Source organism: Berghia stephanieae, chromosome 2 (assembly GCF_034508935.2).
Source record: "Berghia stephanieae isolate SIO BIC M18660-M18661 chromosome 2, UCSD_Bste_1.3, whole genome shotgun sequence".
NCBI lineage: Eukaryota > Metazoa > Mollusca > Gastropoda > Nudibranchia > Aeolidiidae > Berghia > Berghia stephanieae.
The window spans coordinates 8,447,733-8,465,232 of NC_088361.1; the positions used below are offsets into that span (position 1 = coordinate 8,447,733).

General features: G+C 35.8%; 1 protein-coding gene and 1 long non-coding RNA gene across 2 annotated transcripts in view; one reads left to right on the forward strand and one right to left on the reverse strand.

Moving 5' to 3' along the window:
• Positions 1-2, forward strand: part of LOC144964262 (uncharacterized) — a 44,288-nt gene extending 44,286 nt beyond the window's left edge. The window contains exon 3 of the long non-coding RNA XR_013643790.1: positions 1-2. This exon is cut by the window's left edge and continues 1,474 nt beyond it. This is a non-coding gene — a long non-coding RNA (uncharacterized LOC144964262).
• Positions 1-17,500, reverse strand: part of LOC144964261 (repulsive guidance molecule A-like) — a 110,472-nt gene that overhangs the window by 92,064 nt on the left and 908 nt on the right. Inside the window, exon 2 of the mRNA XM_078898339.1 lies at positions 14,565-14,939. Coding sequence (XP_078754465.1) covers positions 14,565-14,593 — 29 coding nt within the window. The 5' untranslated portion in view covers positions 14,594-14,939. The remainder of the gene's footprint in view (positions 1-14,564; positions 14,940-17,500) is intronic.

The window sequence follows — 17,500 nt, forward strand, 5'->3', positions numbered from 1 at the left end:
ATCTTTCTCTTCCTCCCTTTCATTCTCTCTTCCTCCCCCCCCCCTCTCTCTCTCTCTCTCTCTCTCTCTCTCTCTCTCGTCTCCCCCTCATTTATTTACCCTATCCTCTTAGCCCCATTCCCATATCACAAAAAAAAAAAAAAAAGCAATTAATTCTTATTCATTACAACTATAAATGCCAACACAGTTATATTTATCTACCCCTGATCATCAGATAGATAAATTTATCATAATTCTATCTCATCAACAGACTACACTCTCCTACCACGCCCCCCCCCCCCCTCCCTCACTCCCCCCACCCCCACCCTGCGCGTCAACCCTGGTCATTAACCAATCAATTTACCTTATTTATCCATTTATCCACCCTCCAATCATTCATCTCTCCCCCTCCCCCTTCTCTCTCTCTCTCTCTCTCTCTCTCTCTCTCTCTCTCCCTCTCTCTCTCTCTCTCTCTCTCTCTCTCTCTCTCGTTCTTTCCTCTATTTTCTTTTTCTTTGTCGAGCTACATCTCACAGTCAATTTAAATCGCTTTACCTCATTCATCTACTCACACAAACACAAACACACACACCCGCACACACACACACACACACACACACACACATATATATATATATATATATATATATATATATATATATATTATACTATTATCCGAGCATGCACTCTTATGGGGCAGCGTGGCTCAGCAGTACGGTCTTTGCTTCGTACCCGAAAGGTACCGAGTTCGATCACCCCCTCCGATGCGCTGTGTGGCGTTGACCAAGTCACCTCGCCCTACCTCAATTTGCGGCACTGCATTGCGGCTGACGCCTGGGTATTCCAGTCTCCCCTTGGAATATACCCTATATTATTATTCATATGAACCCCCCCCCCCTTCCCCCTTTCCCCGGCTCTCTCTCTCTCTCTCTCTCTCTCACTCTATCTATCTATCCAACGCTCTTCCCCCCCCCTCTCTCTCTCTCTCTCTCTCACTCTATCTATCTATCCAACGCTCTCCCCCTCCCCCCCCCTCTCACTCTTTCTCTCTCTCTATCCCTCGAAACAGGACCATTTTCCTCTTCTCCCCCCAGGTGTCATCATGAAATGAAAGCAATTCCTAAATAACATCTATCAGATGACTTTTACCAATTACCTTTCCATAGACTCCTTAAAGAGCACGTAGCGATTAGTGTGTTATTTACTTCTCAACCAGAGGTTTCATCAAAGAATTTCAGAAAACGAAAGGGCATTCCTTAATGACCGGCTCAATGTAAACAATAATATTATATTCTTCGAGCAAAACCAAAGAATTATTTATTTCGTTTCCTGGTTCACACAATAATAAAATGAGCTTTTATATAGCGCAATATCCACCAAACGTGCTCAAAGCGCTTTACCAGAGGTCCCTAGACAACAGCAACACTTAACATGTAGGAAGACACATGACGCCTGTTAGGCGATATTACAACTTTTTTTTTCGGACAGAGACAAGGCTGATTACGACCAGGTACTGATTTTAAATGTGAGTAAAGAGAATTTTCCAAGGACTCAACTATGCGCCAAGCGGGGCTCGAACCCAGGACTTTCCGATCCGAAAGCGAGAGTCAAACCACAAGACCACATATTCCGCACATTAGATCAAGTTATTAGCTATATCGACACCAATGACTGGCTTAGTTACCTCTGGAGAGATTTTTAATAAGGATTAAATGTTGCTGGTTTGTTTTTTTTTTGTTTTGTTTTTTATAATCATCAATACAGAATCATATTATAGTTCCAGTTTGCAAAGAAAGAGGCAATCATGATTGTATCAAAGGAAAGATTCGTTGCTAATGACGGCGGGCTGTTTCCTCACTCTTGGGGGGCGGCATTTGTTTAAGTCTACGGTAAAGGCCACTCGAGAATGATCTTAAGGATTTGTTTATCATCTTAATTTGGTCTGTAATGATTAATATGTCAAGCAAATATCTACTTGTTTAAACAGATATATTATTATTATTATCATCATCATCATCATCATTATCATCATCATCATCATCATCATCATCATCATCATCATCATCATCATCATCATCATCATCATCATCATTATTATCATTATCATCATCATCATCATCATCATCATCATCATCATGATGACTATTATTATTATTATTATCATCATCATTATTATTATTATTATTAGTATCATTATCACTATCATCGCCATCATTATCATCAGCATAATTATCATCATTATCATTATCATCATCAGCATCATCATCGTCATCGGAGTGTGTAATTATCCCTGACATCATTGTCAAAATCATCATCACAACCACCCCTTTTTAAAAAAAATTGAGCTTTTATATAGCTCAATATCCACTAAACGTGCTCAAATCTCTTTACAAGGGGTCCCTGGCCAACAGCAACATTTAACATGTAAAACGGGACATGACGCCTTTTTAGGCAATATTACAAAAAAAATTTTTTGGGACAGAAACAACTCTGTTAACGGCCAAGTACTCATTTTACACCTGAGTAGGGTGAGAGAATTTGAGAAAGAGCCTTCTCCAAGGACTCAACTCAAGCGAGGCTCGAACCCAGAACCTTCCGATCCGAAAGCGAGTGTCATACCACTAGACCACAAAGCCATCACTATCATCAGCACAATCATCCTCATCATTGATACCACAACCACCACCACCATCGCTATCTCCGTTGTCGTCATCATCATCATCATCGTCGTTTACACTGCAACCATCTCAGAACCAGAACCCGTGCCCCGCCCCCTCGCTAAGACAACAAGAGACAACAAATACCACAAATATAATGTCATTACCATAACATCAAAATATCATTAAAAAACGTTCATAACTTAATACAGGATACAAATCAAACCCCAAAATATTCAGATCGCAAGAGAACACTAATTCACCATTTTATTCCCACAAGCCAATTAGGTAACGCGTTGTTTTGATATAAACATAATACGTAATTAAATCTGGCTAATTCTGGCCAGCAGGAACTCGTTTAACCAAATGGGGCCATTTCTACGAGCTCCCAGGAGAACCAAAATCCTAAGAATTAGTTGCGTTTTATTGCGAATTGGCCCAAAATGACGCTTGGATTATGAATGATGAAACCTTTGGATAATGGCTTATGCTTGATTTGTACTCGGCGTCCTTGATAAATTTAATGTATTTGTCCCCTTGAGATGTAGGGGGCTTTGAGCTCCAACATGACGGGAGAACGACAATGTCCGTTTGGAGGGGTGGGGGTTGGGGGGGGGGGGCTTTAATGAGGCTATAAATGAGGGGGAGGGGAATGATTATTGATACAAATATATAAAAATAAATATTATGCATATATTCGATCGATGATTAAATAGAGGAGAGAGAGAGAGAGAGAGAGAGAGAGAGAGAGAGAGAGAGAGAGAGAAAGATAGGGGGGGGGGGGGAAGAGAGATAGATGTATAGACATAGACCGCTAGATCGAGAAGAAGAAGAAGAAGAAGAAGAAGAAGAAGAAGAAGAAGAAGAAGAAGAAGAAGAAGAAGAAGAAGAAGAAGAAGAAGAAGAAGAAGAAGAAGAAGAAGAAGAAGAAGAAGAAGAAGAAGAAAAGAAGAAGAAGAAGAAGAAGAAGTAGTAGAAGAAGAAGAAGAAGAAGAAGAAGAAGAAGAAGAAGAAGAAGAAGAAGAAGAAGAAGAAGAAGAGAAAACACACAAATTCATACTACATCCACAAAACATACACATACACGCACAAAACATACACAAACGCGCGCGCGCGCACACACATATATATATATATATATATATATATATATATATATAATATATATATATATATTGTTGTGGTACAGTATAGCAAGTCCAGTATCATTTATTCTAGATGAAACTGAGCAAGTCCCATAACTAAACTTGGACAACATCATAATGAGGTAGGATTACCAGTTATTTTTTCACATTAACTTTACTTTGGCCTGATCTAAATAGACCCAGCTTCCCTATCCTTGTTGAGAGAACAGATTGAAGGTTTCCTAGATCCAACCGTAAGCGTTGATCCAACTGCATCCTTTAGATTTGGAAGCGAGTGCACTAACTGTTACATTAAATACGCTAACAGGACAGCTTGGTTGTTCGTTTGTTTATTGTTGTTTTTTTTTGTTTTTTTTTGTTTTGTCTTTTTTAAAAACAATACACAATAAGTGTAAGTGATAAAACCCATCTGATTGTTTAGTCATAAAAAAAAGCTTTCTGTCCCACAGATATCCTCGTACGATCTGTGTTCTGTCCCCAGTACATTTATTAAAATGTTTCCGTTTCATTCTTCTTTTAAGTTCTTTTCCTTTCCTTCCCTCCCCCCCCCCCCCCCCCCCCCCCTCTTCCAAAGCACGACTTATCTACCAATAGCAGTTCATTTCTTCTGATTCCCATCATCTTACAAAAGTCTGGATTGTTATAATATCCGAACTGACGTACTATGGGAGAAAACAAAAAAAAAACAAAAAAAACAACATCTGTTTTAAATTTTGGCCAGAAAACTCGTCCTTCAAATATCGATCGATTAAAATGACTCTCATCTTGGCAAAAACTCTCAAACCTGGGATTTGGCGGGATCCCAGGTTTGAGAATGTTTGCCAAGATGAGAGTTGTTTTTTTTTTAATTGATCGATATTTAATTTGAAGGACGAGTAATCTGGCCAAAATTTCAAATACGTGTTTTTTGTTTGTTGGGTATTTTCTTTCAAAGTACGGCATCGTACTCCTATCTTAATTAACAAAATAATTACGTAAAACTGTCTCTGATGCTCTTAATGAAATGACTGTGTCTCTCATTAATCCTGATTGCTTCTCGTCCTTTATCAAATCGAGAGGTAATTTATTCATTACGTAATGTACCTAGTTACACTTCATGAAAAATGAGGTGGAAATGCACGTATGCCCAGAACGGTGAAACCAAACCGTTGTCTCTATTCTGACGAAAAACTTTTTTTTGTTGTTGTTGAAAACTTTTAGTTCAAAATTTCATATATCGATTGATTAAAATATGCGGCTATGTGGTCTTGTGGTATCTCACTCGTTTCGGATCGGAAGGCCCTGGGTCGAGCCTCGTTTGACGCATAGTTGTACTTGGAGAAAGCTCTTTACTCACATTATCTCACAGTACTCATGTGTAAAATGAGTACCTGGCCGTTAACAGCGTTGTCTCTGTCCGGAAAAAAATGTACTACCGCCTGACAGGCGTCATGTCCCGTCCTAAATGTTAAATGTTGCTGTTGGCCAGGGACCCCTTGCAAAGCGTTTTGAGCATAATTAGTGGGCATTGCGTTAAATAAAATCTCAATATTTTAATTTTTTTTTTTAATGACCTCCAAATTGTCGAGATTGGCAAAAATATCAAATTTCGTATTTTTAAAAATAATTCCGTGATTAGAAAAAAAAAAAACAAACACCCAGAACAAACTTGGGATTTTGTACAGGAGGTCTAAGCCGATAGTAGCCCTTAGCAACAAGTACGACGAGACATGACGCCTGTGGGGCGCAAATATTTTTTTTCCGACAGAGGCATTGCTATTACTGGCCAAGTAAGATGCTCATTTATACCTAAGTGCAGTGAGATAATATGAGGAATGAGCCTTTTTCCAAGGAGTCAACTTTGCGTCGCCCAGAGAAGGATTCGAACTAGGGACCTACTGTTCCGAGGGCGAGTGTCATACCACAAAACCAGGAAAAAAAACCGAAGTCCTTCAGAGCCATGAAGCCAATGAGCCGGGATTTATCCCGGTATCTCTAACGTGAATAGTACAATAGCAATTGCTTGGTACCCTTTAGATAGGACGCTAGTCTATCGCAAAAGTACTTTCCACCAGATCTAAGAGAACCAGCTACCCAATCACTGCTGTGTGGACAAGGGAATAAGAAAAAAAATCTCGACTTCACCGAGGATCGATCTCGGTCCCTTTTGCGGTTGAAGCTATTGCTCTACCAACTGAATTATCCTCAACTCTCTCTCTCTCTCTCTCTCTCTCTCTCTCTCTCTCTCTCTCTCTCTCTCTCTCCCCCCCTCAAGACCAGAAACCGCAGTTATCAACAATTTTAACAAGATATTGGCCATTTTTTTTTTATTGATCTACTTTTAATAGAGTAAAAAGTTTATTAGCATAAAAAAGGCGGAGAAGAGCGTTATGTCAGAATAAGGAAGGATTTAAAATACTGGCATTATGTCAGCATTTGATCAATTTAAGTATCTTATATCAATATATATATATATATATATATTATATATATATATATATATATATATATATAAATATTCTTGGCGTCTCGTGTATATCTTTAAGGACACTGTATCGCTCAAAATTTAAGTCGAGTACGATTGGGAATTACCCTTTAACTTTAATCTTTTATTCTGTTGCGAGTATGAACATAAAATTACAGCCTCATGAATAGATTTCGTTCTTTTCTGGGTAGATTTTAGACGGTAGGAAAATTTTGGAGTAACTATTTAGTAGCTGAGCATCCCAAATTCAGAGACATTCAAGGGGTTTTGTGTTTGAGCTTGAGTGTGTGCTTTCTAACTCACTCAATCCTAGAGATTGTTGCTACTTTTCAAAATGGGAAAAATGTATTAAAAATGAGCATGTGCATATATAGTTCAATTCAACTACCATTAGTATGTAAAAATTAAAAACATTAGATTTGATACTACGCCTATAATGTGTCTCAGGTGGAGGGAAGGGGGGGGGGGGGAGTATTGTTTAGAAGGGGGGGGGGGTGTTGTTGTTTTTGTTGTTGGTGGTGGTGGTTTTCTTTCTTCTTTCTAATTTTATTTGGCATCTAATCACGACTGTGGTCAATCTAGGGTGCATGTATTACTCCACTTTGACATACTGGAGATACGTAATTTGATTTCATGGGTAAATTATACATAAATAAATATATATATATATATATATATATAGAGAGAGAGAGAGAGAGAGAGAGAGAGAGAGAGGGAGAGAGAGAGAGATTGAGAGAAAGAAAGAGAGAGAGATAGATAGATAGAGAGAGAGAGAGAGAGAGAGAGAGAGAGGGAGAGAGAGAGAGATTGAGAGAAAGAAAGAGAGAGAGATAGATAGATAGAGAGAGAGAGAGAGAGAGAGAGAGAGAGAGAGAGAGATCAAATCTTCATTCGTTAACTCTAGACAGCATGTGCTGTTATCTATTGGATACTTCAAGTCCTGTATAGTTTCAAGTGGAGAGCTGTCCCCACTGCCATTGTCTCCGGTTTATTATGATATCTCGGCATGGCTTTGAGGACATTTATCTCAATGTTACCAAATCGTAATCCTTGAATTGTACCCCAGGTTAAGGAATGATAACTCTTACCTGCAAATTTTCATGATGACCATAATATTATTTTTTTAAAAATAATAACAAGACACACCAGTGCAATTTTTAATTATTTGATGATCAGGAATTGTTCATAATTTGATTAGGCTAATAGCGATGAGCATGCACGTTCTCTCAATGGAAAATAATAATTTTTGTATTTGGTAGGGGTATGGAGGAGGCAGTGAACGGCCTATATTTCTTTAAAAATTCAACTGAACTTTTAAAAATTCGATTATATATATATATATATATATATATATATATATATATATATATATATATATATATATATATATATTATATATATTATATTATAAATATTTTGTCAAGAAAAGTGATGCATATGCCGTTAAATATTTAATCATTTAGAAAAACGCGAACCAATAATTAGATAAGTGGGCAGATATGCACCTATTTGGAAATTGGTAGTTATAAAATCGTTCCAGGCTATACATGTTTTATTAGTTAATGCCATTATCTTGAACGTTACTTAGAACTTATTTAATCATTATCAATTTTTTTGTTTTTGAAAATATCAAACCAGCCCAGCCTTCAATACTCAGAACATAACATCAATAATTGAAAGACAAAAAAATCGTATCAAAAGATGCATTCAAAAGACTGCATTTAGGGACATGGTGGAAAAATGATTATATTTACTTGCAACAAACCAGAAATATTATATCGAACAAACATGATGTTTTGAAATTCGGAGATCAATTCACATCCAGCTCAATAGTTTTATCAAGATCAAACAGAACGATTATGAAGAAAACCTGTTTATTTCAAATTTGTTCAAATAAGATCACTGCACCTTTTTCAATGCTTTCATTGGAGAGTCTCTAATTGGAAGTAAATGGTTGAAACAAATAGAAGAAAACGCGTGCGTTGCAAATTGTTTACAAAAAAAAAAAACAAGAGAGATAAAAACTAATCAACTCTAATCATCACTAGAAAACAGTTTGATCTCAGAATTTGCAGGTATTCTAGGAATTTAATAAAGAATTGGAGCTTTTGAATATTGAAAATAAGAAAATGAAAAACAATATTTTCAAAGTCTTGCATTGAAAATGTTCTGTTTTATTTTTTTCCACAAATAATATTTTAAACTTTAAGATATTTCTTTCCTCTTTGTTTGAGAAGGGGGAAGGGGATGGGGTGGGGGGGGGGGGGGGGAGGTGATGTGTTTTATTTCATAAAGCGACTGGACCATTACTAATCGATATATTGCTTCCATTTTTTAAAAAATCCATTCGATTCGAGCATGACCTTTGTGGTTTAGCTGATACAATCATTTGATTCTATCTGAACAGCACGCAGTTACAGATGACTAAAGACCGTGTCATGGATTTAATGTGTCCTTTTTCCTGGCACAATATTCCAATAACAGGAAAGTTGGACCGGGTCACAAAGACCCCTGTGTGACGACAGTAATAACACATTATGGACTCACAACGCCAGGCCTTGGGCGATCCGCTCGGAATGGAACCACAGAAAGAGCTGCGTTCAAAATATAATTGAAACAATGGAGAAAATTGTAAAAACTCGGAAGTAAGAGAAAACATGGGAAACAAATGAAATAAAAGCCGGTTAAGTGCCCAAGGGTGTTTTGGAGTCCCGTGACAGTAGGAGTGGAATCGAGTTGCTAGCAGGGGGGCCTCTGAATGCATTTTTATTTGGTGAGATGAAAGCATTTAGTGGCGGGGTTCGGGTGGGGTGGGGTTTGAAGGGGGTGGGGGTGGAAAAGAGTGGGATACAGGTTCTGGAATTATTCATGCGTTAAAAAGAGGGGAGAGAACAAAAATGATTAATATGAGAGAGACAGAGAGAGACGAAGAGAGAAAGAGAGAGAGAGAGAGAGAGAGAGAGAGAGAGAGAGAGTAGAGAGTTGATGAAAGTGGGCGTGTGTTGCAAAATGATTGAAAATTGACAAAAGAGGAATACAAAAATTTGTCAGATTTTGTGGGTGATATCTCTCTCTCTCTCTCTCTCTCTCTCTCTCTCTCTCTCTCTCTCTCTCTCTCTCTCTCTCTCTCGCTGTCCATTTCTTTATCGACCTACCGTTCCATTTTCCTCCCTCAATCGCTCTCCCGTCTCTCTTTTTCTTATTCCACTTTATTTTTCAACCTGACGACATGTTACGTTTATTTTTATTTAGATACTTCGATTGGTTTTTGTATTGTTTCATAGGCATTTCTAGCGTTGTCTCTGTCGGAAAAAAAATGTAATATCGCCAAAAAAAAAAAAAAAGGCGTTTTGTCTTGTCCTACGTGTTAAATGTTGCTATGAGTACGTTTCATGTATATAGCTCTATATAAATGATCACGTTTAAGTTTTCATAAGATTTGAGTCGATGATCTTAATATACAAAATATATGCAAATATTATATTACTTGAGCTTTCATATAACGCAATATCCACTAAATGTGCTCAAAGCGCATTACAAGGGGCCGCTGACCAACAGCAAAACGTAACATATAGAACGGGACATGACGCCTGTTAGGTGATATTGCAATTTTTTTTTCTGACAGAGACGACGCTATTATCAGCCAGGTACTCATTTCACACTTGAGTAAGGTGAGAGAATATGAGTAAAGAGCCTTTTTCAAGGACTCATCTATGGGTTTATTTTTTGATAAGTTACTTAATAGGTAGACTCAACATATTACCCAAAAATATATTAGGTAGATTGATTAAAAATATGCATCATCAATTTTAATAAAATTAGATTAAAATAAAATTCCCAGTATTCATCCCATGGGGAAAATTTTTCTCTAGAGTCTATTCCAAGTGAAGACTGGAATAACCCAGGCGTCAACCGCAGTGCAGCACCGCAAATTGATCTAGGGCGAGGTGACTTGCTCAAGGCCACACAGCGCAGCGGCAGGTGATCGAACTCGGGACCTTCCGGGTACGGAGCAAAGACCATACCGCTGAACCACGCTGCCCCCTTGAGGGGCATAATACATAATAGATTTTTTTTTAATGGTGGATTGATTAGTGACAAGATAACTCAATTAATCAATCAATCGAAAATCAATCGATAGATCATGCAGGCTTTTTCCCCCTCATCATTTGCATAATGTAATAGGAATTGTCAATAATTCCACACGCACAGGCGTGCTGGGAACAGAGGATTAAGCGAGAAAAACAATATAATATTGATAAAACACGTTTTTCTCATTTTGGCCAGGAAAAAAAATTGACACTCAAATTATTGATTGGTTACGATAATGCCAAATATGCCAAAAAGTATAAAGCTGTTGACTTCAAAGAAATCTTTGATTTTATAAGATAAATAAATAAATAAATTAAATAAATAAATAAATAAATAAATAAATAAATAAATAAATAAATATAAACATTTATATTGAGCATTTCTACGGATTAACCATACTCAATGCACTTCACAATATTCATTTATTCCCCCAACAGGCCACATGGAGCCATATTTCCATTTTATACAGCACCAGGCACCCTTTTTTGAACCTACAATCTTATAATATCCGTCACTGCCCGCAACCAAATACTCATTCACACCTGAATGGAATGGGTAACATAAGTAAAGTGCCTTGCCCAAGGACGCATTGCGGGGACCAGAATATTTCACGATCACTGACACTGACCCATCCAGCCACTGATCATCCTTATCATTGCTTGACAAGAAGAGATACAGTACCGCTGAGCCATCGAGACACACTTTTCAAAAGACTTTTTAATGCATTTAATTTATGGTGCTATTAATCTTTCGATATCCGAAGTAAACTATAATTTGATCAAAATAAGAATAAATTGTTTTGCCATTGCCTGTAGGAATGGGCCTCAATGATGTGTGCATGCAACAAAATGGATGATTTACATTGATGATGACACGGTGTTTATTCCATGGCTAATCTTTTCCTATCATTTTTTTTTTCATTTCTTTTTTTTTTTAATTATTATTATTTATTGAATAGGGGAGCAATTGCCCGGGTGGGCCTTGATAAATAAATTGCTCTGTTTACAACCGACAGAAAGACAATTTGAGTGAGCATGTGTGTGTGTGTGTGTGTGTGAGAGAGAGAGAGAGAGAGAGAGAGAGAGAGAGAGAGAGAGAGAGAGAGAGAGAGAGAGAGAGGGGGGATAGAGAGAAAAAAAAAAAAAAGAGAGAGAGAGAGAGAGAGAGAGAGAGAGAGAGAGAGAGAGAGAGGGAGAGGGTGAGAGAAACAGACCAGATGGGAAAACAGATAGGAGATGTATAGACATTAGAACAAAAAAAAAAAGGAAAAGAAGAAATATCATATCTAAATGAGAGAGAGAGAGAGAGAGAGAGAGAGAGAGAGAGAGAGAGAGAGAGAGATCATATGGGAAAACAGATAGGAAATGTACAGACATCAGAAGTAAAAAAAGGAAAAGAAGAAATTAAATATCATATCTAAACATTAAGTTGTGTTTGTGTGTGTGGGGGGGGGGGGGGGGGAAATAAAGTTTTCATTACGTTTCAGTAAAAAAAAAAAAAAAAAGACATCAAGAATCAATATGTATACACAAAAAGGACAAAAATCAATCAATAAACTTCAGCTCTTAGTTAGCGCAATATTCACTAAATGTGCTCAAAGCGCTTCCAATGGGATTCCCAAGCCAACAGCAACACGATTAATCATAAAGAATGGTTAAGCTCTCATTTGTTTCTCTGTGTTACAAAATGACAAAAGATTTTTTTTTTAAACAGGGGGATTGGGCCTTAAAGTTAAATAGCTTCTGAAAGTATCTAAAAACTGTAGTGTGGACAAAGTATCCACTTTCTTCAAACTTTCTCAGCATCACGCTTAAAGTTTTATCTTTTTACGTCATAATGTTGCAATATTATTTTCATATTTTGTTGTTGTTAAATTGAATTCGTATCACGTTCCCTTCACACTTGTCTCACTGTAATATGTTTCGTTTTATATCACTGTAAAGCGCTTAGAGCCTGTGACAACGGGGTAAAGCGCTATATAAATGCCATTTATTATTATTATTATTATTATTATTATTATTATTATTATTATTATTATTATTATTATTATTATTACAGATAATCTTTTGGCTTCAGATCCTCCGATATTGGATAATTTTTCATTACATAACCAAAGGAAACTGACGAAAACTAAAATATTTTCATGGTTCATAAACGAAATCTTAATATTAATATCTTTTGTATTGAAAAATGACACAAACAGTCCAATGCATGCCATAGGGAAATGGATATAAACGGATACAATACGGACATAATAAGGCAGTTACGGAAATTACTGATACATCTGTAGATTAGAGATAAAAACTTTCATCAATGCAAAGGGTGTATAATAATAAAAATGATAATAATAATAATATAAATAATAATAATAATAATAATAATAATAATAATAATAATAATAATAATAATAATAATAAATAAATAATAATAATAATAATAATAATAATAATAATAATAATAATAATAATAATAATAATAATAATAATAATAATAATAATAATAATAATAATAATAATAATAATAATAATAATAATAATAATAATAATAATAATAAAAATAATGAATAATAATAATAATAATAATAATAATAATAATAATAATAATAATAATAATAATATATAATATAATAATAAATAATAATAATATAAAATAATAATAATAATAATAATAATAATAATAATAATAATAATAATAATAATATTAATAATAATAATAATAATAATAATAATAATAATAATAATAATAATAATAATAATAATAATAGTAATAATAATAATATAATAATAATAATAATAATAATATAATAATAATAATATAATAATAATAATAATAATATAATAATAATGATGATGATGATGATAATAATAATAATGATGATAATGATAAGAAGAGGAAGGATAATAATATGTAACTAAAAAGTATAAATGTTACATGTCTTATTGTGGATTGATTGATTGATTGATTGATTGATTCACTGATTGACTGAGAGATTGATTGATTGATAGATACATATTATTTCCCCCCTTTGGTTTTAGGGAAAACTCGAATTTACTATGGCGTAGCAGCAAAAGAAAATTGTGAGGTTATTAATATTATCCTGTGTTTAAAAAACAAAAATCAACAACAAATGTAGCAGTTCAAGAATTTGTTCTCCGTCACGAATTCGGTTTTACTAAAATATTGTCCATTACAACTAGGCCCATAATTGTGTTCGGATGTTAGACCTGCATATAAGTATACGTCGATTGTGACGCGTAATGACAGTCTGACCACAGTGATAATTCTTTGTTAAATCGTTAGACTCCAAAAACAATCATTGTAAAAATTTATTGGGGGGGGGGGGGCTTATTTTTGTGTTTTTTTTTTTTTTGTTTTCTTTATTTTTGTTTGTTTTTCATATCAACGTCGTGCCTATATGTTCTATATCTATCTTTGTTTAATGTCGCTTAAGATTTTTGAAATTTGATACAAGCTACACAGTGTATGTTTATTTCTAGGTGCACAATCGGTAAAGATGGGTTTGAACGCGCGTGCAGTCGGGATTTTTACGAGTCCCTATCCACCAACCGGTAAATGACTATGTAGTTGGGTCTAATAGTATTAGATCTGGCGGAAAGTACGATGCGATTGACCAGTTTGTTGTCCGAAGAATAACGAGTGATTGATGTTTTCGTTTCACGCCAGAGAAACCGGGATAAACTCCATGTCCGTGGGCTTTAAGTACCACTATTTTTTTTTTTCCAATACAGACTGCTGGAAAAGGTCACGTGATAGGATTAATATCGTGGTCAAGGCGACAAAGTCTAATCCCTTTGAAGATGTATGGACAGGTCGTTTCAAGGGTCGTAAAACGGGGTTGTCAGAGCTCGTATAACCCCAATCTGTCTGCTGTCAGATCTCCTTGAACGCCAAAACGGGTGTAGATTCCAAAACAGGTGTGAAAAGCTTTGATTCCCCTTGAACACCTGTGTTTCATTCATGTGGAACATTCGCCAGGGCTAAACTCAACATGACAAGGGGCTAACGCCAAGCTTTAATGATAACATTGTACGTTATTAAAGAGAAAGGGAGACGAGAAAGGGAAAGGGAAAGAGAATAGGGAGTGGGGGAGCGAGGGAGGAAATAATATATCATAGTGATATCGAAAATAAAGATAGGAGAGAGAGAGAGAGAGAGAGAGAGAGAGAGAGAGAGAGAGAGAGAGAGAGAGAGTCATAAATTACTTACCTATTCCGATTATTGATAAATCCGTCCATTTAAGATTTGAAATGACGTCACATTAAACAACACACAGTGTAATATTTCAAAATTTCAATGTATTCCAGTTTAAAAACTCTTCTTCACAAAACGAGACGAATAGCTAAGAATTCGATGGACACCCACCATTATCCTCATAAAGATTTTATCTATATCTTGGATAGAATAAAGTCATTCTGTACGTAATAAAGTAGCAGTTACAAACAGAAATTTCAAGAACTTTCATTCCTTCTGAATATCAATTTTGTGTCTTATATAATATCCTTGAATTTCACAACAGTATGAAATGTAAATTTATAATCCACACTTGAAATCGAAGTTCATGTGACTGTTTTTATTTAAGATCTGAAACAAACGTAAAAAGAGAAAAAAAAATCAGTTCCGTAAAAAAGTACACATTGGTAGATGTACCAATATTCCATATTATATTCCATTCAAAGAAGATAAAACGTTGTCGATATCAAAGAATACAGATACGATAAGATTAACTTTTATTTTATCCGTTTATGGACATAATTTCCCATCTAAGTTAGAATTTAAACACAATGCTTGCGATTCTTTACGTGGAAACAAATTACTCACACTTATGACTCTAACAAACATAAACAAACACATTTTGATGTACACAACCCTTCTCTCATATTATTCTCCTCCCTCAATCCTCTTTCTCTCTCTCTCTCTCTCTCTCTCTCTCTCTCTCTCTCTCTCTCTCTCTCTCTCTCAATTTCTTTGCCTCAAACTATCATATCATTTCTGCTATTTTATAAAACACGCAGACAGACATGTTTGAAATGAGGAAACTAAATGATAAGAAATGACAAAGTGCTGCAAATAAACTGTTTATATTATGATGAACTACGTTTGAACGTTGTGAGGATTTAAAATAGCAATTAAGATGAATTCCAAGCCAGGGGCGTGGCTATATTGGTTGATTTGGTGCCTGGCACCGCCGCTCCATCTTTTAAAAATGGATTACATTATCTTAAAACAAAATAAAACTGAGAAATGGTATATACCGCCTATTACTTATTTGACTAAGTCTTTTCTTTAATTTTTTTCTTTTGTTTTCATAAATATAACATATTTTAAGTCATTGTCCTCTGATTCTGGCACCACCTTATACTGTAAGCACGCCACGCACTGATCTAATTTTAAATGTCGAGCTAACGATTTCACATTTTCACATTCGTCGGCAATAATATGGGAAACCATTTTCGCGAGTCACATATGTCACAAAAAGTATCTGTGTCACCACCGAGACTCAAACCCGAGATGTCATAACCCCGATGCTTGCTCTATTTTATGGATTTGTATCAATTAATATAATAATCAAACAATCGATTCATAGATGTATCCTAAAACCGAGGATCAATGTTTTGTTTTGAGAATGATTTAATAGGACTGTCAAAAATAAAAAAAGAATGAGGTGAATTTTCTATATATGGGCATTTATATAGCGCATTCCAACCTATTTATGATGTTCAACGCGCTTCGTATTGTTTCCTTTAACCCCCCCCCCTCCCCCCCCAGCAAGCCATATGGAACTTTACTTATTCATTTTCATAGAGTACCAGTCCCCTTACAGGCGTCCTTTTTGTACTATCACTTTTACATTGCACGTAACTGCCAGGAGCCAAGTACTCATTAACACCTGGGTCGAATGGAGTAATGTGTGTAAAGAGCCTTATCCAAGGACACAACGTCGGGGCGAGAATATTCCAGGATAATTTTTACCCATACGGCCACAAATCATGCTTGACAATGCTTGACATTTGTGATAAGACGAGTCCCCGTACCGCTGAGCTAAGGCATTGAGCCACTAATTCAGAATTCATATAAAATTTTCAGCCCAGTTCAACCCAAAATAACACCATATTATTTTTTAAAAATTGAAATTAAAAGTGATCTTTTATATAGCGCAATATCCACTTAGCGTGCTCAAAGAGCTTTACAAGGGGTCCCTGGCGAACAGCTACATTTTACATTTAGGACGGGCCATGACGCCTTTTAGGCGATATTACACTTTTTTTTTTTTTGGACAGAAACAACGCTGTTAATGGCCAGGTACTCATTTTACACCTGAGTACGGTGAGAGAATGTGCGTAAAGAGCCTTCTCCAAGGACTCAACTATGCGCCGAGCGATGTTCGAACCCAGGACCTTCTGATCCGAAAGCGATTGTCATACCACTAGACCACATAGCCGCACAAACGGTAGATTACGTGATATAACATATTTAAGGCCTTATTAGAATGTCTGGGCCAGTGTGGCTCAAGGGTATGGACTTTGTTTCGCACCGAAAGGAACCGAGTTCGATTACCCACCGCGCTGTGTGGCCTTGAGCAAATCACCTCGCACTAGCTTTCTTTGCGGCGCTGTACTGCGACAAACGACTGGGTTATTTCAGTCTTCCCTTGGAACAGACCCCTGAAGACAAATTTCCACTAGATAATGAATAAAGGGAATGTTAATTATTATTTTAAAAGATTATTTAAGCAAAATTTACTCATATATAACAACAAAATAATTTTGTTTTGCGATGACCATAAATTTGTTATACACCCCCCCCCCCACCCCACCCCACACACACACAATAAAAAGAGGAAAAAATAGAAAAAGAATTAATTCTCGTTCTAAAAAAGAGCATCAATTTATTTATATCTACAAAACGCAAATCATTTTCGCATTTCTCTAAATAAATATTATTGTTAAAATAATTTTGTTGATGTGGATGTAGATACCATTTTCTACCGAGAGTAAGAGTACTATAGTAAAGTTTCTGAAATGACCCTTGTGATGGTGTCGGAAAATAACTTGACCTGCTTGATAACAGTGTAATTAAAGATTATTGGAATACATGTTTTGTTTTTAAGGCTTTTACGGCGCTTGCAACACAATAAGGTCATA